The sequence below is a fragment of the Panthera pardus genome, unplaced genomic scaffold, assembly GCF_024362965.1.
Source record: "Panthera pardus isolate Hobbes unplaced genomic scaffold, ASM2436296v1 HiC_scaffold_12, whole genome shotgun sequence".
NCBI lineage: Eukaryota > Metazoa > Chordata > Mammalia > Carnivora > Felidae > Panthera > Panthera pardus.
In genome coordinates, this window is record NW_026526677.1 from 94696517 (window position 1) to 94720509 (window position 23993).

Here is a 23993-nt window from a genome sequence, read left to right on the forward strand (position 1 = left end):
GCGGGGAGGTCACTCAGCTGGAGGCAGGTCCTGGGAGTAGCCTCAGCGAAGGAAGCAGGAGGGGAGCGGAAGTGAGGTCACGAAGACTAGTCCGGCTACTGAATTAAAGGACAGGGCTTCTCTGCCAGTATAGAGGCCAGGGAGGAGGGCCCTGGCAGAACATATTTAAGGACCAGTTAGGACACGTGAAGATGGTGGCCTGGGAAGGAGCAACAGTGGTGGAATCGGGAAGACAGACTTGAAGAGCACTCTCTCCCAGGGTATCGAGGCCTTGGGAAGCTGACCCATACCAATCCCCAATGCAAGGGACCAAGGGAGAGGAAACGGGCTGGGGGGGGAAGAGGGCCAGTTCGAGTACAACCAACAGCTGAGTTCTGAAGAACACCTCCATGGAATGTCCATCAGTCATTTGGAGGTATGAGCCTGGGGCTCAAGAAAAAGAAGAGGTCTGAGATAGTGTGAGAGTCATCATCACATAGAAATAGTTAAGCCCAGAGTGGACAAAACAGCCCAAGGATAGTGTGTAGATTTAGGAGGAGGAGGAAGAGAAGAGGGAGGGAGAAGGGAAAGGGAGACGGAGAAATAGGAAGCCTGGAGTCAGAAGTCTAAGCACATGGACACTAAAGAGACAGACAGACAAGAGCAGCCCACAAGTTGTAAAACTTCATTTTCGGCACGGCACCTATCGGTAGATCCGAAAAGCAACGTCTCACAGTTAATGAAAGAAGTAACAAGCCACTGTTCCAGCTTACGCTAACCAGAGGAGCAAACTCAGAGGCCTCCCAGACCATTGGAAAAACTCTCACTTTTACTAGTAATCACATTAGCGTGCCTTCAGACTCATCAACTTAAACAGTCGTACAGGACGAAGGAGAAATGTGTATTTTCCATTTTACAGATGAGAAAGACACTGAGACCCAGACTGACTGAGTAACCAGCGCAGGACCACACAGCGAGAAAAGGAGCGGAACCATGGCCAACACCCCATGCTGCCGAGGACGGTCCCCTGGACTGGGGCCAGGGCGGTCATCCTAGGAAAAACAGACAAGGCCTGCCGGTGCTTCCTGGGTTCACTGATAAAGATAGGGTTCCATCCCACGCAAAATGGGCTCCCCAGACACACGGTGGGCTGAACATTTAGTGGCTCAGTCCATGTGCACAAGTACACCCTGTATACTCCAGAGCCATCTCTGCCACTGACCAGCTTCATGGCCTTGGCCATGAAGTTCAAAGTTCTATTTGTTCAAAGGTGAAATGACCACACAAATCCCCACCGTGAAGACTAGATTCTCTAGGAGAGGTACAGAAGAACTGCAGGTACTAACAGGTGTCAGCCGAGTATGACAGAAGTCAGGCAGCACAGTGGTGCAATCTAGGTCCCAGGATCCTCCTCTCCTCTCCCTCCCAGCAGACTTTTTCCTCAGACCTATATACACACACACACACACACACACACATATTTATGTGTATATATACACACACATATATGTATACACACATGTGTATATATACATACATGCACACACATGTACATACATACACATACACGTATATATACACACATATACGTATATATACGCATGTATATACATATACATACACACGTATACATACATACACACGCATATATACACACATATATATACATATATACACACATATACGTGTGTATATATACATGCACACATATATATATTTTATGCTGTAGTCTGAATTCCATAATCTACTGAAATTATCTTTTTCACGTTGCTCTCTTCAAAGAGAACAGCCCTGTGAGCTTCTCAATGGAAGGGCCATTTGTGTCGTCCCCTGTATCCCAAACACATAGCACAGCACCTGATTCCCTATAAGTGTTCCATAAATGTTTGAACTGTGAGAGTTAGGTCTCCTGAGTTATCTGATTTCTCAGCCTACTCTCTCTAACTACAAACGAAAAGCGTGCCAACTGATAGGGGCATTTAAGGAACCAATCGGAGCATGCAGAAGGACTTGAGGGAGAGGAATCTTTCAGTGTCACTAGGAACTTCCTGAATGGGCGGGCCACTTTCTACCCTGGTCTTCTAACACGAGTGGCTGTCAATTCCTCCCACGAGTCTGTGGGGCCCACCAGCAGCCGTGAGGTCCAAGGAATCATCAGTACAAACCTAGGGCTTCCCTCAGAATCTACAAGCCACAGCACAAGTTACTACTAAGAATAAGTCTCGGAAGGAATATTCTCAAAGGATGATGACCAGTCAGGCTCTCGTCTTCACTGAGGACAAAACTAGAGAAAATGAGTTTGAACTGTACTAGAGAGGATTTCACAGATCTCAGGAAGAACTTTCTCAGTAGTGGGCCTTGAAACTTAGAAAGAAGGAACCAAGAGAAGTGGTACAATCTTCTTTTCTGAGGTCTCTCTCTCTCTCTCTCTCTCTCTATCTTTCTCTGAGATCTTCACATATCAGGAAGATGTGGTTTGTTATGGACAAAGGAAAACACATGTTGTCACCCACGCGAAGGGCAAACTGTTCCCTGGAGAAGCTCCGCCCTGTACAGCGTAACCTTTATTACTGTCATTCCTGAGAAGGAAACAAAAGGTCAGGAAGAACTCCGGAGTGTAATGACCCAGCTAGAAAACAAACGCTTGCCAGACCAAGGCCGATGGCTCTGCGGGGTCAGACTGGCACTAACGCACAAGCTTGGTTATGCAAAACATGAGGACAAGGCTGAGTGGCATCTCTGATGAGCGGGCTCTCACCCCCACTTTGGAGAAGCGTCTCATCCTGATGGCTCCTCCAGAAATGGTGCTTTAGAAATTCTTTTCTTCCCCCCTTATTTCACAGACATACCTGTCCTCAACCTACAGACTTACGTTCGACCGTACCTTCTACAGGGACAAGATACAGAAGAGCGAGTGAAAAAGAAAAGTCTATCACTTAAAAAGGAAACCTGAGGGGCGCCTGGGTGGTTCAGTTGGTTAGGTGTCCCACTTTGGCTCAGGTCACGATCTCGCAGTTTGTGATTTCGAGCCCCGCTGACAGCTCAGAGCCTGGAGCCTGCTTCAGATTCTGTCTCCCTCTCTGTCTGCCCCTCCTCCACTCACACACACTCTCTCTCTCTCTCTCAAAAACAGTTAAACATTAAAAAATTAAAAAAAAAAAAAAGGAAACCTGCTGGAGAAAAAATAGTGAGTGATAATACATGAAATATGTTACCTACAGTTGGGTTAGCACAGTAGAATGAGCTGTATTTTCCTCTTGCCTATTACCCCAAATTTTTACATTGGCTAGCTATTTTATTACACACACAATATGCACTGACTTTTATGACGTAAAATTTTCTTTTAAGACAAGCTGGAAGACCCCTTGGAGAGACTCACAAACGTGCTGCTAAACTAACCGCCCGCCATGTCTTTCTATATTGTCCTAATTGTTGGGCCAAATAACGCCAGGGTTACCATGTTCCCCTTTCCCTCCCTGGGCCCCAAAGGAAATCCTTTTTCCATAGTTGTAAGAAGAAAGGGGAAAAAACCAAGTGGGTCGCTGTTTGTTTTTCGTTCCCTCACTCAGCCCCCTCATTTCCTGACTCAATCTGCTAACCAAGAAGCAGCAAAGACTAAAAACCTCTGTGGTCAGACTGAGTAGGTGAGAGGCACGAGGCTGGGGCCAGGCAACACTTCAGAGATATGCTGACATGAGGAGATCTTTCAAAGAATGAAGAAGCCCCAGAGAAGTGATAGGTTAGAAACTGGCCCAGCCTTGAGGTCAGAGGCCTGAGTTCCTGCCCATAACCCAGATCTGCCACCGTGATGTGCCTATCGCCGTATTTCTTTATCTAGATGAGATAAAAAGCAGGGTTGAGCAACCAGAGCCTCAACAAAGTATGTACAAAGGATGCAGAAAGAAGGCCTTTATGCCATCGAATCAACAAGATGTATCGGGGCTCCGACGGAAAAGCCACGGATTTCTTCATCCCTCTCGTCTTCCACCGCTGACCTGATTAGCTGAGGCACAGCCACGTCGCGCGGATGATTCTGGACTGTATTATCTGAATTGGAAATCCAGACACGTGGTGTCTGGAAAACAGAGGAGAGTATTTGACACCGGGACTCTTTTTAGAAGGGGACCGCGGCTGTTGCCGGTGCCACAGGGGGTGGCCAGCCACTGCCTGACGGCTCTTTGCTGCAGCCCGAAGCGTCTCCACCCTGTCTCCCCCCTCTCCCATCTGAAGGCCCGCGTTTGATTTTCAGTTCTTGCACCCCCGGATGGAAGCTCTGCCATCTCCTCGGAGAGGAGGAAGATTCCGCAGGCCCCGAAGTCACAGCGCCAGAACTCACAGACCATCCCCTTACCCCCCACAAGATACCCCAAAAGCTGTATCTTCCTTCGCACCAGGTACGGCAGCCCCCTGGCGCATCACCACACCAACGTGGGCTACAGAGGAGAGAATCCCAAGAGGGCAAAAGCTCCAGAAAGAGCCCTCAGGCTGTAGCAAGCTCTTGTACGCACCGCAACCCGGCAACCACGTCGGGCTCTCAGGCCAGCTTGGTTCGGTATCTGAACACCTGCTCCAGGGCCCAGAGGCTCGCACACCGAGGTCAGGAAGGAAATTCCCCCCTGGCAGCTTAGCCATTCAGACGCCTTAATGGAAAACAGCGTTACCCTAGAAGCAATTATCAGTGACCAACCTAGCAACTGGTTGGATAGAGAGTACTCGAGAGAAACTAACCACACAGGGCCAAATCCTCACCTGCTCATCTGCCCCAAGATCACCTCTGTCTCCTGCCTGACACATCACGGGGGCCCCCTGAGCACGTAACCGCCATGGAAACTCTTAAAATGCCAACTCCCACAGAGGGCCTTGGCCAGGGTGAAGCAGCCCAGGGGGCTCCATCTCCACCTCTGTTTCCACAAATGGTTCGAATCTGGAAGCCGCGTCTACAGCCAAAGGCTGGCTGCTTCTCACGGACCGGTTTGCCACGCCAGTCAGCACGGGCCTCGCCCACGGCGGCGCTTGCCCACGACCGCTACAGCATTCTCCTCAGAGGCCGTCCCATCCTCCTGACCTCATTCCTCCCTTCTCTTATACTCTCCCCCGCATGTGTTTGCTTCCTCAAACACTCCAGAGCCAACGATGTCCAGGCCCTGGAGACACGGTACAGCATGGCTGTGAAGAACTCAGGCTCTAGAATCAGAAGAACATGGTTCAAATCTCCCCCTTGCTTCTGTTAGACCTGGAGCAAGTTAATCTCTGAACTTCAGGCTCCTCGGCCGTAAAACCCACCTGGGGGCTTTCTTGCGAGGATTAATTGTGATTTTGCATTTAAGACGCTTAGCAGAAAACCTGGCACAAAGTTAAGACACAGTCCCCGCCCCCAAGGATTTATGGGTCTGGTAGAGGTTTTCACTGGTTTACATCTGGCACTGATTCCTTACTTAATCTGCTGACAAAGCACAGGTCTCCTCTGCATTTGTGTTTATTGTCTTTGTGTTAAGGAAAGAACGAAGTTTCCCTCTCCCACACTCCCTGGGCTTCTCATACACGGCAGGGTGTGCACAGGGGTTTGGATGCACACATCAACCCGCTCCCCTGGAAATGGGGCTGAAACCGGAAGCAAGACTCTCTCCAAAGCTCAGAGGAAAGGGCTGAAGAATCAAGATAAGTATACCAATGACACCATTACCTGCCAACCCACACACCAGCTAGGCTGGCACCACCAGAGGGACAACCGGACCTACCAGGCCGGGCAGAATCAGTGAGAGGTACCACTTGAGGTCACATGTGTAGCACAGCAGAAACCCCGAGGCTCCAAGCTGAAAGGTCTCTAAGCAGGGTGTGGACGTTGCACAGAAGAGGGGACAGAACGGCCAGCCGGCCAGCCGAGGGAAAGTGGTGGCACAAATAATGACAAGGAGGGCACTCTGGGGAGAGAGCAGCAGAGAAATGCTTCTGTGTCCCCTGGAAAGACAGCCTACAGTCAGCCATCCACACCTACTCATTTGCCCCTTGTCCCTCCAGAAAAGGAGGACAGGATGCCATTCTGCCAGATGTGGCTCTAATTTCTTACTTTTACGGTAATCCAGCAGGTCCGAGAATTATGAACGATCTCTACAACCAGCTATGGCCAGGGTGTTTAGGGAGGCGTGCAGGCGCTAATTCCAAGAGCTTGCCCCATCAACTTCGGACTACATTTTTCAGGGAGCTCAGAAGGGGACATGGCCAGCAAAAAAAAAAAAAAAAAAAAGTGCCATCTTCCCTTAAACGGTGGTGGCTAAGACCATTTCCAGTCAGACCACTGGAAAAACAGTGCAAGGCTTGGCCTCTACCTCCCCACTGGGTTTCTCTCCCCACCCCCCCCCCCCCCCCCCGCCCCGAGTAGCAAGAAATAGTTGCCTCAAATACCACTCTGCACACCTCTCCCTGGTTCCAGAACCTAAAGCGTCTCCCACGGAGGTGAATCTTCTTTGTATATAAAACACAATGTCCATGGGATCTCAGTACATGTTTGTTGACTGACTGATAAACTGAAATTCAAACTCTTCCGCATAAAGCAAGTCTGCCAGCCCATCAGTTCACCACTTCATTTTCCACATCCCTCATCGAGACCACTCTCTTGGCCATCCATTCCTGCTGCCAACACCCCCAAACTGCTCTCACCAACAAGCATCTGGTTCCCATTCAAAACTGCTCTCCACAGTAAGCAGATGTGTGGCCGCCTGGGGCTGGGGGGATGAGGAATAGGAGGACTGAGGGTGGTACGTATAGGGTACGGGTTTCTTTCCGGGGTCACGAAAATGTTCTAAAATGGACTGTGGTGCCTATGTATGAATATGCTAAAAACCACCGAAACGTATACTTTATAAATGAGTGAATGGTATGGTATGTAAATTACATCTCCATAAAGCTGTCACAGGAAAAAAACCTCAGCTCTGAAGTCATCCCCTCCAGGAAACTCTCCCTGACTCATGAATAAAGATAATTCCATTCCAAACAGCAGAGACAGAAAGAATCATTCATTCACTCATTTTTAATTTATTCATCAACGAACACGCATGGGTCACCATACAAGGCCAAGTGCGGTGCTAGACGGCAAAGATACAAAGGGGAACCAGACAAAACTGGACGTGGGTTATTTCAGTACTGTCCTCCAACGTGCTTTTCCACGCTAACTTTACCAATTTCTCCACTTCTTTCTTCCTAGGGTTAAAGGAGAAAAAAACAGCTCTCCTGATCTCTATGTTCGACTTTGCGCAGTTAAAATCCACAGCCCCGCTGCCTTCCACCGCAGCAGATGCCATCACAGGCCTTTGAAAGGTGCTTTTCTCTACTGTGCAGAGGGAGATTCCGAGGTAGAAGGTGGAAAGAAAGGATACCACGCTGGGCCCGGTATGCTAATCCCCCCTAAGCCAGGCCGGGGAGGGCAGAGTAATTTTCCAACCATCGTTTCCAAATCCCATAATGTGTGAGGAGTCCCAGGTGCTGCTCCAGGACACTTGAGTCCCTAAGCTCACACTTTCAAGCATACATCCGCTCCATGGGAGATCCTCACTGCATATGGACAATAACCCTTCGCCCAGGCGTTCGGAAAACGTTTCCACGTGTATTACTCCTGAGACACATGCCCCCTTCCGTGGATGGAGAAGGTGAGACACACAGCGGTGAATGAAGTGGGGTGTCCAAGGTCCCACACTCACTACATTACGGAACTTACACGTAAACTGAAGTCTCCTGACTTCGCGTCCAATAGTCTCTCTGCTCTACTGTTTCCAAATGCCAAATCCTTCTCAGGGAATCCTGCTGGCCATCTCCAAGCACCTATTCACTCGAATGCTTCTTTTCTCTCCAAGAAGCCTTCCGCTTCTAAGGCCTACACGTGATGGGGTTTTTGTCTTTGCCAAGATCCAGAGATGCCAACAGGAGGCAGTGTAATAGTGGCTAAGAGTAGAGACTGGAGTGACACCAATGTGAGTTTGAATCCGAAGTCTACCTTTTTCTACACATATACACATCTTCTTCTAATCCATCAAGCCATCATTTAAAAGGTCTGCCTTGCTCTACACCTAGAAGGTGGAAATCCTTACTGATTTTTAAAAGTATGGAAGATTGGGGCGCCTGGGTGGCTCAGTCGGTTGGGCGGCCGACTTCGGCTCAGGTCATGATCTCGCGGTCTGTGAGTTCGAGCCCCGCGTCGGGCTCTGTGCTGACAGCTCGGAGCCTGGAGCCTGTTTCAGATTCTGTGTCTCCCTCTCTCTGACCCTCCCCCGTTCATGCTCTGTCTCTCCCTGTCTCAAAAATAAATAAAACGTTAAAAAAAAAAATTTTTTTTTTAAAAGTATGGAAGATAACCCTGCATCCTTAGACAACTCTCAAAACCAAAAAAGCCTTCCGTAATTTTAACCACCCACCCCCATCCTCACCCTGGCCAGCAACGCAAGACTCTTTCCCCCATATTTTGTCCCCCATATATGTGGCAAAATCCCAAGGTCAAAACAGGGTCTCTATTAGGGTCTCTCACATTCAAGGGGAAAAAGCTGACAAAAGGTGATGAACTATTTTCATTCAAGATTAGCTCCTGGCTGACTCAGTGGGTAGAGCATTCATTCACTGGGCTTTTGATCATGAGTTGGGGTCATGAACTCAAGCCCTACATTGAGCACAGAAATTACTTTAAAAAAAAAAAAAGGGGGGGGGGGCGCCTGGGTGGCTCAGTCGGTTGAGCATCCGACTTCGGCTCAGGTCATGATCGCGCGGTCCGTGAGTTCAAGCCCCACATCGGGCTCTGTGCTGACAGCTCAGAGCCTGGAGCCTGTTTCGGATTCTGTGTCTCCCTCTCTCTCTGACCCTCCCCCATTCATGCTCTGTCTCTCTCTGTCTCAAAAATAAATAAATGTTAAAAAATATAAATATATTAAAAAAAAAAAAGATTAGTTCCCATAAAGTTTGCCCCTCTTCCCTCTACTCTATGGAAAAGTCAGCAGGATGAGGTACCAGACAGAATTGTTCTGGTCAGGTCCACAAAAAGCCCCGGGACAAAACTCTACATATTAAAAGGATAACCGGGCACCCGGGTGGCCCAGTAAGTTAAACTGACTTAGGCTCAGGTCATAACCTCATGGTTCATGGGTTCAAGCCCGCTTAGGGCTCCCTGCTGGTGCTGGCAGGGCAGAGCCTGCTTAGGGTTCTCTCTCCCTCTCTCTTTGACCCTCCCCCCCCCGTGCATGCTCTCTCTTAAGATAAATATATAAGACTTAAAAAAAAAAGAGAGAGAGAGAGAAAGAGGGCCACCTGGGTGTCTCAGCTGGTTGAGTGTCCAACTTCGGCTCAGATCATGATCTCGAGGTTCTTGAGTTCAAACCTCGCGTCAGGCTCTGTGCTGACAACTCAAGAGCCTAGAGCCTGCTTCAGATTCTGTGCCTCCCCCCTCTCTGCCCCTCCCCTTCTTGCACTCTGTCTCTCAATCTCTCTCTAAAATATAGATTACAAAAAAAAAAAAAATTACGACAGATTCTTCCAAATGAGCCAGCCCGGTGCCCCCACCCTGCTTACTTTGCCTTTGTCCATACTGTTCCCCTTTCCTGATCTCATGCCCCTGACCTCGTACTTTCCATAACAGTTTGAGACTCTCCCTTCCATAAATCTTTGTCTTCCAATGGTTCTATCTCAACAGGAGAGAAATGCCTAGGTCTTAATTGCTGATCCAAGTTTCCACCCATCCTCCTTCTCAAAGTCCACATCCCCTCTTTCTACTCAGCCCTTCCTCCCCCCTCCAGGGCCCCATCAACATCAGTTGGTACCAGACTGAGCTCAGAACATTCAATAAATCCTTACTGAGGTGAATGAAATTGACTAAGCCAGGAGAAGTCCTGGGGAAGGTGGCCAATTCTTCAGCTGCCCCACTCAAGGGCACAAACAGGGCACTTGGGGCTCTCAAAGCCGCCAGCTCTTGATTTCGGCTTAGGTCACGATCTCACCATCTCACCGTCGGTGGGATCGAGCCCCACTTCTGGCTCTGTGCTGAAAGCATCTGTGCTTGGGATTCTCTCCTGCTCTGCGCCTCCCCTGCTCATGCTACCTCTCTCTCAAAATAAAACACTATAAAAGAGAGAGAGACAGGGCCCTAGAGTCTAAACGTGAGTAGAGTCCATGGTATCAATGAGCCAGTGAGGACATGCTCCCCTCGCACATGCTCCACCAGGCAATGGCCTGGGCTCCAACACACCTCCTAGCCAAGGCTGTATCCAGCAGCCCTATGGTCTTCCACACCCAGTGCTAGAAAAGGGGAACCTGTCCCACTACTGGGATGCCACACTAACCCAGGCAAGAAGTAGCTAGCACAAGCCAGAGTGCTGGAGAGCAGCTCGAGACCCCTGAAGACTGTCTGCAGTGGGAAATTGTATCTCACTCAACAGGAATCCGCCTGCTCGTCCTCTACCCTTGTGGGCCAGGCCACGCAAAGCTAGTGTGGCCAAAATAAAGTAATAAAAATGGAAATGGAGTTCAGAAACACAGGAGTAAGTGGAGGCACCACTGAACCTCTCTCACCTTCTGCTACGTCCATGTGTGAAACGGGAATAAGAGTAGGACCTAACTCAGAGTTTTTGTGAGGATTCAGCTTGGCGATACACGGTGCTTACCATAACGACCTGCATGCACATGGTAAGGGCTCAACAGATGTTGGCTGCCACGGGTTTTATTCATTTTGCTATGCGGATGGAATGAGATGGAACGCGGCTGGAAGCCCCAAGGAGATGTGGGACACAGGAGAAAAGTCGCAGGCCCCCAGCCCCGGCTGGGGGTGGGGGGCGACACGCGTGGAAGCCGAAGGACCACCAGCCCCCCGAGAGGGGCGCAGCAGTGCCCGGGGCCCACTCTGGCGAGCCCCCCCCCCCCCCCCCACGCGCCTCCGCGAGGCTTCGACCCCGGACGCCCCGGGGAAGGGGAGGAGGAGGAGGGGAGAGGGCGGCAGGCAGGGGGAGCCGCAGGTACGTACCTGCTTTCACTGCACTCCTTCCGCTCCCTCACCCTGAGCCACTTGCGGAGGAGGAAGCGCTTTCGGCGCGGGGAAGCGCTGGGTGTGGAGCAGTTGGACCACGGGGTGTCCTCGTCGCTGGAGGGCGTGATCTCGATGGACGGCAGCTGCAGGAACTCCTTGCCGGGGGCCAAGACGCCGGGCAGGTCCCGGGCCAGCCCGGCCTCCAGGCTCTGCTCCTGCACGTTCTTCATGCGGCGCATCTTGAAGCGCCGGCGGCGGAGCGTGGGGGTCGACGAGCTGGACCAGAGCGGGCTGCCCTCGGGCGCGCCCTGCGGCTCGGGCACCTGCAGGGCGGGCGGCTGCAGGTTCTCCAGCATGTTGGCCGCCGGCATGGGGGCCCGCGGCGTCCGCGCTCGCTCGGCGCCCTCCGCCAGCCGCCTCGCCGCCCGCCCCCGGCCGCGGCGCGCTCGGCCGGCTCTCGGGTGGGAAAGGCTCGCCGCTCGAGCCGCGCGGAGGGCAAGTTCCTCTCCCGGAGCGCCGCGAGGCAGGCGCGCGGCCGCCGGGGCCGAACTTTCCCGTGCGCGCTCCCCCGGCCGTCGGCGCCGGCCCGCCCCGTCCGCCCTCCGCCGCCACCCGGCCGCCCTCCTGGGGCTCCCGCGGCGCGCCCGCTTGTTTTTCTTCCGCGCTCTCCCCGGCCTGCTTGCGTCTTCGCCTTAGCGGGACTCGGCGGCGCGGGGCCCCAGGGGGGCGGCTCGGCAAACTCTCAGCGGCTCGCGATCGGCCGACCGGGCTGGGGAGCCGGCGTGGCGCTGCAGGGAGGCGGAGAGCAGGAGGGAGAAGGGGAGAGAGGGGGAGAGAGAGAGAGAGAGAGAGAGGAAGCGAGACACTAGATAAAAACAAAAAAGGAGGAGGGGGGGCGAGGGGGGACTAAGAGGGAGGGGAGGGGAGGGGAGGTCATTTCTGTCCAGAAAGGGCATGCACAGCCAGCGACGGCTAGGGTAACTGTACCCGGAATCCCTTGGGGAGGGACTCTACCTCCGAGTAAAGGCTGCTCCAATCAGCCTAATGCAACAGGATCACAAACCAAACTTTCTCAAAGCAATGATTGGCCGGGCAACTCTCATCAGTCTAACGCCCAGCTTTTTCTTTGGGGGAAGGGGGGGGAGGGGAAAAGGGGAACGGAGGAATCCGGGAATTCAGTCCTCACTCTCCAAGGCCACCCAAGACATAGGGTTGAGGGAAAAGGAGGGCGCTTTTCCGCTGGATGTCTTCTAAAAAAAGTGCTTTCTTTGAATTATTTGGGGGTGCAGGTAGGTGCACAGGAAAGCTGGGTGACAAAGGGTGACAGCAAGGTTCCCAGAGGCTGCTTCCAAAACGACAAGCTGAGAAGAGAGAACATTTCTCCTGTGGAGTAAGCTGAGGACAGCAGACACGACATACCAAAGAAGCACAGACAATAGGATGTGAGAGACATAGGACACACAGGACCAGTAAGGAAGAGGGACTGATCCCTCTAGATCTTGAGCGACCCTGTCCATACCATAGCCCCACCCCTAGCGCAAAAATCAAGTTAGAGGAGGGTGAGCACCCAGAAGGCAAAGCATTCAGCAAGGCCCCTGGGAGTTGCGTTCCTGGAGGACGTTTCAGTTCTGCTTCAATCTGCAAGGGGCATGGACTGGGTCACAAAAAGTCTAGGATATCCCCAGGTCATGGAACCTAAGAAAGTGAATCAGCCCTGATAGTGTCTGAAGATACGCTGACCCATTCACTCCCTAGACCCGGGTACCTACAGCCCTAAGACACTGCCCCTAAAGCTGATCCACTTTATTGGGGCACTCAGTAAACCAGCCCAGCTTCAAAAACAGAGGCTTGTATGGTCCATTCTCCCTTCCAGCCCAGCATATATGCCTCTCCACTATTGGCCTCTCTGCAAAGTAGAGACAGTAGCTTTCAAAGAGACCAAAAGGAGCACAGACGAATGCAACGTTAAATCCACAAAGCGATTCACCTATTCTTCTCCGCCCCTGTCTATGAGTCCAAGATCCAGTGAGGAGCGGACACCCAGCTTCCCTACCAGGGTGAAGGTCTCGGGAACATTGCATGAGTGTCCCAAAGCTGAGGCAAAATCACATTCCCAAAGACTACAAGAACTCACCGCAAGAAAACACACCCCTGCAGTTCAGCAAGACACCAAGCATGGTCTGACAACTGGCCACAGGTCCATGATGCCCGGGAATGACCCATGGACGGGAGCTCACGGCATCCAGACACCGCACCAGCTCCAAGAGGCCAGGAAACTGAGGGAAGTAAGTTTTCCCCCGGGCCAAAAAGCCAAGGCCAGGCCCACCTGTAAATGATGACTCCCCGGAACATCAGCTCGTCTTATTTCGGACTCCCCACATCCGGTCACTGGCTCACTCAAAGGTGGTTTGGTAGCACTCTATTTTAACTCCCGGACGTGGCATAGAAAGGAGAAACCCCCTCCCTCAGGTGTCAAGCCTGGCAAGGAACAAACACTTCCTCTGGCTCCAGGATTGCTGAGGAGTCTGGACAGCAACTTCAAACTTGGGGATCCGGAGTTCAGCCAAGGCGCCAGAGTTGCTCACTGCCTTGGACTTCCTCCAAGGACAAGTGCTTTGCAGGGGATCTGATAACTTCCCACTGCAAGGAACCTGCCTGTTGAGGGGCCTGCTGAAGTAAGAGACTGGGGTCTCAGGGAGGGAAGAAGGTAGAACACCACCCCTCACTTGGAAGCCAAACAAAACAAAACAAGGAAGCAAACAAAAACAGGAGGGATGGGGCTAAAGGATTTGATGGGTACCTGGCGGGGAGAGAGACTCACAAGGGGAGCAGGCTCCTTGCAGTTTATCAGGAGCATTCTAAATTTAAATGGATGCCTCTTAAAAGGCATTAAAGTCACCAAGCTCCCTCTTCCCACACACTGCAGCCACTTTTCCCACCCACGATAGATTCTGGGCCTAAAATCTAAAATCCTAGGAGATTTGATTTAAGCCTGGGCACAGCAGTGGTTGAGAACGATCATTTACATTTGTCACCTGGCCTGAGGGAAAACCTCCTTCAAACTAAAACTGAAATGGTTGCCCTTGGCTCAGAAGCAGATACCCTGAGTCCCTCGAGTCCCTAGCCCTGTCCTTGCTTATCTCCACCGGTGGTCCCTTCCCCACTTCTTTCTTTGAAGTCATAACCTTGTCATCCACTAAAACCCTGTTCAAAACACATCCTCCGCCCCCCCCCCCGTAACCCCGCCCCTCGCCCTCTGTTTCTGTTTACTTTTTCCTATGGCCCTATTGAGTAAGATGATAAATAGGGAACTGCTTTGAGAAACAAAATCTCCTTCAAAGGCGAGCCATCATTACTGTTAAGACTACTGGCATGTTGAGGGAAGAACCAAGTGTCTCCGCCCTTTGAGTCTCTTCAGCATCCTGTGTCTTTTGTCGTACAGTAACCCTCACACTTTTGTAAAGGACTTTCATGCGTAATATTTGATCTTCCCAGCGACCTAGGAGCGAGGTAGAACTTTATTCAAGGTCACAGATAAGTAACAATAACAACAATCAAAGAGAAAGCCAGAACTTGGACCCAGGTCTTCTCAAGCCCATTAGAGGCCACCGGAATCTCACCAACTGCATCAACTCTGGCAAGCAGCTCTGTGTGGCACCAGAATTTTACCAGCCCTGATGTTAGCTGGGTATATCACGGAGCTCTATGCTGCGCTTCAACTCCCTCAGGGCGTCAGGACCAGAGTTTCCACCCAGAGCTCCAGAACCTGAGCCCCTGCTCTCCTCTGCAGGCCTCCCCTCACCACCTCTCTCCCATATTTGGCTCTCAGCAGACTCTCTGGCACTCTGGCCTCCCAGACAGGTGCCGGCCAGAACAACCTGGCCTCCCTTCCCCCACCAGCAGCCAGGCCTCTGACTTTAAATGAAAGGAGCTCATATTACCAAGCAACTGTTGTTTATGTTCAGCTGCTCAGGCTCCCTTCTCCTGCAGCCACAGGACACCCAACAGCTGTCTATTACTTCTGGAGGCCCACTAACTATAGTCCGTTCTTCGGCCAAAACGTCAGGAGAGAACCTAAGCGAAAAATACTAGCTGTGAGGCTAGATTTCTCCTGGGTGCACATCCAAGTGAGTGTGGGGTAGAAGGGGCAGGCGCAGGGCGCCCACAGACGCACCGTCCCGCCTGCCCCCCCCGGGGATGCCAGGGATAGGCAACTCACAGGCGGGAGGCAGGAGCGTCCCCTCCAGTAATGCCACCACAAGCCAGACGGTCCCCATCCTCAAGGCCGGGAAGTGGAGTCTGTCTCCTACACAACATGAGAACAACCAAACCCAAGGGCTGGCCCACATCACAAGGGAAAGAAGCAAGAAGCAAGCAACAGGTATACGTGAAGTAGACCCTGTTAATACCAGAGAAGCTGGAAATCTGACAGAAATGTCAAGGATGCTGTGGCGCAGGGTTATTATCTATCTCCGAATACAAAGTGCGGGACGGCAGACCTTACTCTCCGGCTCTCCTTCTGTGGCTGAGCAAGAGGGACTGAGGCTCTCAGTGCGGGAGATTCGGGCTGGATGATAAACATCTACTGACAGTGAATCCAGTTAGGGACTGGAATGTATGAGCAAGGATAGAGAGAATGGCTTTCTCTGAACATCATTAAAGGTAACTGGAGCTTAGTTAGAGGCAGTGGCAGGAAAGACAGGGTCCCCACCCCACCATCTGGATCTGTGAGCCCCCAGATTCTCTCTGTTTAAAAAAAAAAAGCAGTTCAGGGACGCCTGGGTAGCTCAGTCGGTTAGCGTTGGATTTCAGCTCAGGTCATGATCTCAGGACTCGTGGGTTCGAGCCTCACGTCGGGCTCTGTGCTGACAGTTCGGAGCCTGGAGCCTGCTTCAGATCCTGTCTCCCTCTCCCTCTCTCTGCCCCTCCCCCACGCACACGCACGCATGTGTGCTCTCTTTCTCTCTCAAAAATAAACATTAAAAAAAATAAAAACATTATAATTATGCCTAAAACAAAGTCCATTTGAAGTGATGCATTTCTGAACCCAGACATTTTATTACTGAATACTAAACACCTCCCTGAAACCTACAAACAGCATTGCATGGTGAAATGTATCAGGGACTAATCGCTAGGGTGGTGATAGGACAAGGAGCCTGGAATGGGGAGACGGGAGCAAGAATTGGAAAGAACGGGCTTCAACCACTCCTGGTATATGGGTTCTGTTCCCTTCCCCAATCCCTACCTCATTTCCTCCGTGCAGAAGCTAGCTACTGGAGAAGTCAGAAGAAACCACACGGGATCTGTGTGGTCAGAGGAGGGCAGAGCGTGCGGGCTGAACACAATCTAAATAAAACCACAGTTGGCCAGCCACCACGTCCAGCATCTCCTTCTGCGGAAAAGGAAGAAAATGCCACGAGACTTGTATGGAGTCTCAGTTCCTGAGGACAGGGTGCTGGCGAGGCCTTTCAGCCATGAGGAATGCATAAGCTTGGCAGAGCGCTTCCGCTAGCCTTTGGCAGGGGCCAGGGTGAACAATGACGTCACCTCGGGAGGCCTGTCGCCAGATAAGCCTCCCTAGTTTAATTGCTCATCAAAAGGCTTAGGGGTCAAAGAAGAATGGTTTGCACAACGGTTGGCTGCCTGTGTTCTTGAAACTGGGATACCAAGGCACACACAGACATCATCTCTTGTCCTCTAAGGCTTTCAAGGGCGGTCTTTGTGCAAACCAAGGCCGGAAGAGACTTCCTGACGTCACCCTGTCTCCTTGCTGTCCTTGCAGGTGGCATGCTCTGGGCCTTCCACCGCCTTCCTTGGAAGTGACAAATGCGACTGGCAATATAACCTAATGATTAGGTGCACAGGCCCCAGGGATGCTATCTGAGCTTTAGGCCCCTTTCCACCATTTCACAGCTGTTTGCTTTGGGGGCACGTTATTTAATTTCTCCGTCTCGGCTTCCTCACCTGTAAAATCAAGGCAATTAATCCCATCTCTCTCCTGGGTTGTCGTGAGCATCAAACAGAACAAGGCACTTAGAAAAGTGCTTGGCACATAGTAAGCAGTCTATAAATGTTAGCGCTTTTTATGCTGAATTAAGTCCCTTTATAACACCCTTGTTAGGAAGCATGACTATTCGTGCTTTCAACTCAGTTTAACTCTGTAAGTATTTAAGCCAGAGAGCTGTGTGAGGTTCCTTACTAAGTGCTAGGAATACAGCAAGACAAATAAGACACGGTTTGTGCACGGGGCACCCCGTAGAGCAAGGCAGAATAAATTAAGTGCAAAACATAAGTGCAAACAAAGTATGAGTCGAAAGATTGATAAATTTTAACTAGAAGGAAAAAGGTGATCTGGGCAGGCTCCGTGGAGGAATTGGTATTTAAGACAAAGTATGGGGGCCCCTGGGTGGCTCAGTCGGTTGGACGGCTGACTTCAGCTGAGGTCACGATCTCCCAGTCTGTGAGTTCGAGCCCCGCGTCGGGCTCTGTGCTGACAGCTCAGAGCCTGGAGCCTGCTTCCGATTCTGTGTCTCCCTCCTTCTCTGCCCCTTCCCTGCTTGTTCTCTGTCTCTCTCACTCTCTCAAAAATAATAAACATTAAAAAAAATTTTTTAAAAGACAAAGTATGAATTTCAATAGAAAAGAAGAATGGGCCATTGTGGAATAAAGCAAAGGTTGTAGTAAAGGCACTGAGGAGTAAAAACTCATGAAGGGTTTTGAAAATAGGCAGAGATAAGTCGGGGCATACGGAAGGACATAAAGGAAAGGATAAATAACAATCAAAATGGTAAGTGTTCAAAGTTTAGATTTTATTCTTTTTTTTCTTCTTTTAAAGGTTTTTTTTGAATTGATTTATTTAAAAAAATTTTGTTTAATGTTTATTTTTGAGAGAGAGAGACAGAGTGTGAGCACGTGAGGGGCAGAGAGAGAGGGAAACACAGAATCTGAAGCAGGCTCCAGGCTCCAAGATGTCAGCACAGAGCCCGACGCAGGGCTGGAACCCACGAACTGTGAGATCGTGACCTGGACGCTCAACCAACTGAGCCACTCAGGCACCCCTAAAACTAATTTATTTTTAATTTACATCCAAGTTAGTTAGCATATAGTGCAATAATGATTTCATGTAGATTTTATTCTTTAAACACAGGGATGCTATTCAAGTTTTTGGGGGGGCAGGGAGGGAGTGATTCTATCAATCTGTATTTGAGGAACATCGATTCTAGTGACTGCGAAATATGTACTGGAGGAGGGAAACATTGGATACACAGAGACCAATTTGGAGACTATTATTCTAAACATTCCGTATTTTGGAATGTCAACAAAACGCACGGCAAACAGTTCGGGTAAAAGATGGAGAAGATCTGAAATAGGACAGGAGAAAAACATAGAATAAGAGGTGAGCAAGCAAGAAAAGCCCTATGAAGATCTATTCAGAGATGTAGATTGGAAGAAAACCAAGAATGAGGGATGATTCGGAAGTCAGGGAGGAAAGGAGCCAACATTTATTGAATGCCTACTGCAAGCCAGGCACTGGGCTAAGTGTTCACAAAATTCCATTTAACCCTCCCACCCACTCTGAGAAATAGATATCAAAACTCCATTTTAGGATGATAGGAGATTTTATTTTATTTTGAATATTTATTTGTTTTCAAAGAAAATTAATTTTAAAAATATTTATCTACTTATTTTGAGAGACAGAGAGAGGACATGAGAGTGAGTTGGGGAGGGGTTTGAGCGATATGGAGAGAGAGAAATCCCAAGCAGGATCCACACTGTCAGCACAAAGCCCGATGTGGGGCTAGATCTCACCAACCATGAGATCATGACCTGAGCCGGAATCAAGAGTCTAAATGCTTAAACCGACCGAGCCACCCAGGTGCCCTGTGACCAGAGATGTTAAAAGGTGACTTACCCACGCTAGCAAGTGGTAGATGGGCACACATTTAAACTAGGGTTTGGCAGGGGTGCCTGGGTGGCTCAGTCAGTTGGGTGTCCTGTTAGTTTTGGCTCAGGTCGTGATCTCATGGTTTTGTGGGTTCCAGCCCCGCATCAGGCTCTGTGCTGGCAGCATGGAGCCTGCTTGGGATTCTCTCTCCCTCTGCCCCTCCCCCACTCTGTCTTTCTCTCTCTCTCTCTCTCTCTCTCTCTCTCAAATACATTTTTTTTTAATTAAAAAAATATATTTTTTAACTAGGGTCTTGGGGAGCCTGGGTGGCTCAATCAGTTAAGTGTCCGACTCCTGATTTCGGCTCAGGTCATGATCTCACCGTTCCGAGTTCAAGTCCTGCCTCTCTCTGTCTCAGAATAAATAAATAAAACTCAAAAATATGTAAACTAGGGTCTCTCTACTTTAAAACCCATGCTTTTTCAATTACATCACATTTCAGAAAGATAAACAATACCAAACACCATAATGAAGTCAGGCAGGAGGAAGACCGAGATAATTCCATTAGGTTTTGTAATTCGGTCATTGGTGGCCTTCAAGAGAATAACAGCAGTGGAGTGGCAAGAGAAGAAATGCTACTGATAGAAGTTCAAGAACAAAGGGAATAAATGGAGGCTGCAAGGTTATAACACTTATTCCAGAAATTAAGCAGTGAAAAGAGTGGGTGCCTTCTATTCATTTAAGTTTATTTATTTTGAGAGAGAGGGAGAGACAGTGCATGTGTGAGCAGGGGAGGAGCAGAGAGAGAGAAGGAAAGAAAGAGTCCCAAGCAGGCTCTGTGCTGTTAGCACAGAGCCCAACATGGGGCTCAGTCTCAGGAACCATGAAATCATGTGAGCCGAAATCAAGAGTCAGATGGTTAACCCCCTGAGCCACCCAGGCGCCCCAACGTCTAGTCATTTTTAAAATAGCCACTGGGGGGCGCCTGGGTGGCTTGTCAGTGGAGTATCTGACATCGGCTCAGGTCATGATCTCCCCATCCATGGATTTGAGCCCCGAGTGGGGTTCTGCACTGACAGCCAGGAGCCTGGGGCCTGCTTCGGATTCTGTGTCTTTCTCTCTCTCTGCCTCTCCCCAGCTCACGCTCTGTCTCTCTCTCTCTCTCTCTCTCTCTCTCTCTCAAAAATAGGTAAACGTTTAAAAAAAATTTAGCCATTGAGCATCTTCTGTGTTAAACACTCTTCAAGGACCTACAGCTGGATTGTGAAAAGTAGTGTGTGTGTGTGTGTGTGTGTGATAGAGAGAGAGAGAGAAAGAGAGAGAGAGAGAGAGGAGGGAAGGAGGGAAAGCAAGGGAGAGGGAGGAGAAAAGGGGTGGGAGGCATTTAGGTCATAGGGATAATGAGTTTTTTTTCCTTTTGTGTGTTTGTATTTTATCACTGGTAGAAGTTACATTTCAGAGGAACAAAACGTGCCTATATGATTATGCCACTTAAAATGGAGTTCTGCCTGGATCTGCTAAGAAAATTGAAGCTTGGTCCAGTATCTGGTAATCTAGCAAATCAATCAAAAAGTGTTTTTTATGCCCAGACTCTAAGCATACCATAATACTGGGTACTGTGATGGGTTTCTGAAAAGTTTCTGTGAAACTATTCATTTATTCCTAAAAATAATTTTTGAATGCCTATCAAAGGTGACCCTGGCCTCAGTTGCTTCAAACCTTGGGAGGGAAGGGAGAGCGGAAAACCAATCCAGGAACCACAATTTGGTATGAAAATCCCCTTCAACAGAAGCCATGTGTCAAACGCAGCGTGGGCCCAGGGGAGAGAGATCTTGATCCAGAGAGAACTTCATGGAGGAGACAGTACCTAACCAAGGTTGAGGGTCAGCACAGGAGGTTTCCAGGCAGATGAAAGAGGTATGCTTCCAGACAGAGGGGCCACACATGGGAAGGCTGTGGGGTGTAAAAGAGAGCCCGGTACATTCTTGGAATTACAAAAGAACAGTCTGAATCATAATGTTCAGTTGACTGAGGAATGAGAACAAGAGACTAGATGTACTATAAATCTTCCCTCATTCACCTATTCAAACGTATCTACGGAGCACACTCCGTTCTAGGTACTGGAAAAGCAAGTCTGTGCCCTGAAGGAATTTACATCCTGGTGACCACAAAATTCTGGAATGATGGAACAGAGATTTTGAAGGTCTGATCCATCACGTTATCTCCACAGCTCATTCTGTTTTAATTTTTTTTTTTTAACATTTACCTATTTTTTTTTATTTTTTAAAAATGTTTTATTTATTCTTGAGAGAGAGACAGAGCATGAGCGGGGGAGGAGCAGAGCAAGAGAGGGACACAGAATCCGAGGCAGGCTCCAGGCTCTGAGCCTTCAGCACAGAGCCTGATGCTGGGCTTGAACTCACAGACCGCGAGATCATGACCTGAGCTGAAGTCAGACGCTCAACCGACTGAGCCACCCAGGCAACCCATTAACGTTTATTTATTATTGAGAGACAGAGAGAGACAGAGCGTGAGCAGGGGAGGGGCAGAGGGAGAGGGAGACACAGAATCTGAAGCAGGTTCCAGGCTCTGAGCTGTCAGCACAGAGCCCAACGCGGGGCTCAAACTCACAAACTTTGAGATCATGACCTGAACTGAAGTCGGACGCTTAACCGACTGAGCCACCCAGGCACCCCCATTCTGTTTCAGAAATTAGGAAACAGGCACAGGGAGGTTACAGGCTTTTACTGAGCTGCATATCAAAAAGGCACAGCTTCCCAGATAATAAATGGCTTTGCAAACAATGACCCAGACTCAAAGAGCTACAAGCTTAACTCACTCAAAGAGCAAGGCTCCAAGGCTCTAGGAAAAGATTTCTTTCAAGTGCTAAAACAACCACAAAAGGCCTTTATTTCCGCCCTGCACTGGGGCCACTCCACCTTCTGTAAATCAGAAAAGAGCCCCCTTTTACAGATAAGCAAACCGAGATCCAGAGAGGTTGAGATGTTTGAGTACTGTGCTCCAAACTGCTTCCAAGTTAGAACAGAACTGTGGTCACCTATTACCTTGAGACAGAGTGCTGAGATTGTAAAAACTGCTCAGCTCTGATGGGAAACAACAGCCTGTTTGCCAAGCACTAGGGGGATACTAGCCTTTACATACGATTTCACACACAAAAACTTAGATTCGTTTTGTTATAACTCCGGAAGGAGCTGGAGGCTGGGCTCAGCGGAGTCTTTTCAGCAGCAGCCCCTGTCATCCGGCTCTGGACAACCATTCCCACTACACCCGGAGCTCTTTATCTTTCTACAAGGAATGCATCCGGAGGGGGGAACTGTAAATAATTAATTCCTGCAAAATTCTGCATTTAGTGTGAGCTCTTGCCTTAATGAAAGTCACACTTTCAGATGTTCCCACTTTTCAGGAATAGCCAGTTTGCTACCCTGGCCTGCACTCTGCCCTCAAGCTGTCCTTAGTGGCCAGTGGCCTCTGGGCCTGCATTTCCCCTACCCTTCTTCTAAGTTGCTGACACTCTGGACCACTGCCTTCATAACTTGCCTTGATTCAGTGACTGCAAGGTATTTTAAATGCCCTGAACTGGTATTTGGGGGATTGGTTATACCGGGTGAGCTCTAAAGTCTAGTGTAGCTCTCAGAGTCAATGAACTAGAAAGGTCTACTTTGCTTTAAAGCAATCCTGGTGTATGAAAACACAGGTTTTAAAAATGCACGTGTCGGACTGACCATTCATATAATACAAATCATTTGTTTTACAAAAGGAATCCAAGGGCGTCTGGGTGGCTCAGTCGGTTAAGCGTCCGACTTCAGCTCAGGTCATGATCCCGCAGTTCGTGAGTTCGAGCCCCATGTCGGGCTCTGTGCTGACAGCTCGGAGCCTGGAGCCTGCTTTGGATTCTGTATCTCCCTCTCTCTTTGCCCCTCCCCTGCTCATGCTCTGTCTGTCTCTCTCTAAGACAAATTAAACATTAAAAAATATATAAAAATAAAAATAAAAAGGAATCCACTAAAATAGATCGTTTCTTTACATGCATGAACATTTTTATTCAGTTACTAAACTTGAATAAGGCACACTCTATGAGGAAGCCACCTGTTGAGTAACTTAAGAGTGTCCAAATAAACGTAAAACGTCACCGAATGTTGAGTGACCTTGTCTCTCCCTATTTCTAGGAAAAGAAACAGTCCCGTTTCCCATATCCTCAACCATTCCCTTGAAGTAAGCTAGTACTCTTGGAAGACATTTATTAACTCTGTCTGAGAGTTGGAACACAGTATGAGCAAAAAAAGTTTCCTTAGGTGATAGAATTATAGGTATGCAAGAAACATTAGATATTTAGTCCAATTGCATTAGATATTGGGTCCACCCTTCCTCCACTCTGTCCCACTCAGGTTCACGGATGAGAAATGGAGGTTCTAACAAGACAAATCTTGGCCAAGGTCACAGGGCTGGAATCAAAACAGTGTAAATCAAACATCTTTTGGTCATATTCTTCCTTAATTAGTTCCAGTGTAGATTTTGGAGGTCGCATTTTTCACCCGTGAGAATAACGAAAAAACCAATCACACTTAGGGGTCCAAACATTCTGCTTTTGTTCCTCACACATTCTGCGTGCAATTCTCTCATAAGCCCACACACAGCAAGAAGCTAATGAAACAAAATTACCTCCATAGAACTAATCCCAACATATGAACATGTAGATTTGCACAAAAGATATAACAGAATAGTTATTTGCTTCTGAGGCAGGCTGGGTGGCTCAGCCCCTTAAGCGTCTGACTTTGGCTCAGGTCACAATCTCACAGTCCGTGACTCAGAGCCGCGCTTCAGATCCTGTCTCCCTCTCTCTGCCCCTCCCCACTCATACTCTCTGTCTCCCAAAAATAAATTTTAAAAAACAATTCGCTTTTGGAAAGGTCTTTAGCTTTACACAAATAGAGTTCCTTTATGTGGGGAGTTCCCCTCATGCATTTTAAATATTACTCGATTTATACACGACTTTGCAATTCTACCGCTACTTAATAAAAGTATATCTGTAAACTAGCAGGTAATAGGTTCATACCCTTTTGGTTCGAAGCAAATATAAGATAACGAGGACTTAAACCAAATGCAACATCAGTCGGG

At 49.3% G+C, this 23993-nt stretch overlaps 1 protein-coding gene across 9 annotated transcripts in view; it reads right to left on the bottom strand.

The window, feature by feature from the left end:
- Positions 1–23993, bottom strand: part of GRAMD1B (GRAM domain containing 1B) — a 242468-nt gene that overhangs the window by 158532 nt on the left and 59943 nt on the right. For 2 of the 9 annotated variants that reach the window (XM_053900332.1, XM_053900331.1), the window contains exon 1: positions 10970–11826. The exons of 1 other annotated variant lie outside the window; for it this stretch is intronic. In XM_053900332.1, coding sequence (XP_053756307.1) covers positions 10970–11343 — 374 coding nt within the window. In that variant the 5' untranslated portion in view covers positions 11344–11826. Of the gene's footprint in view, positions 1–6991; positions 7177–10969; positions 14103–23993 lie in introns of those variants that run through there. 6 more of the 9 variants (XM_053900348.1, XM_053900335.1, XM_053900347.1 and 3 more) reach the window with 5 other exon arrangements.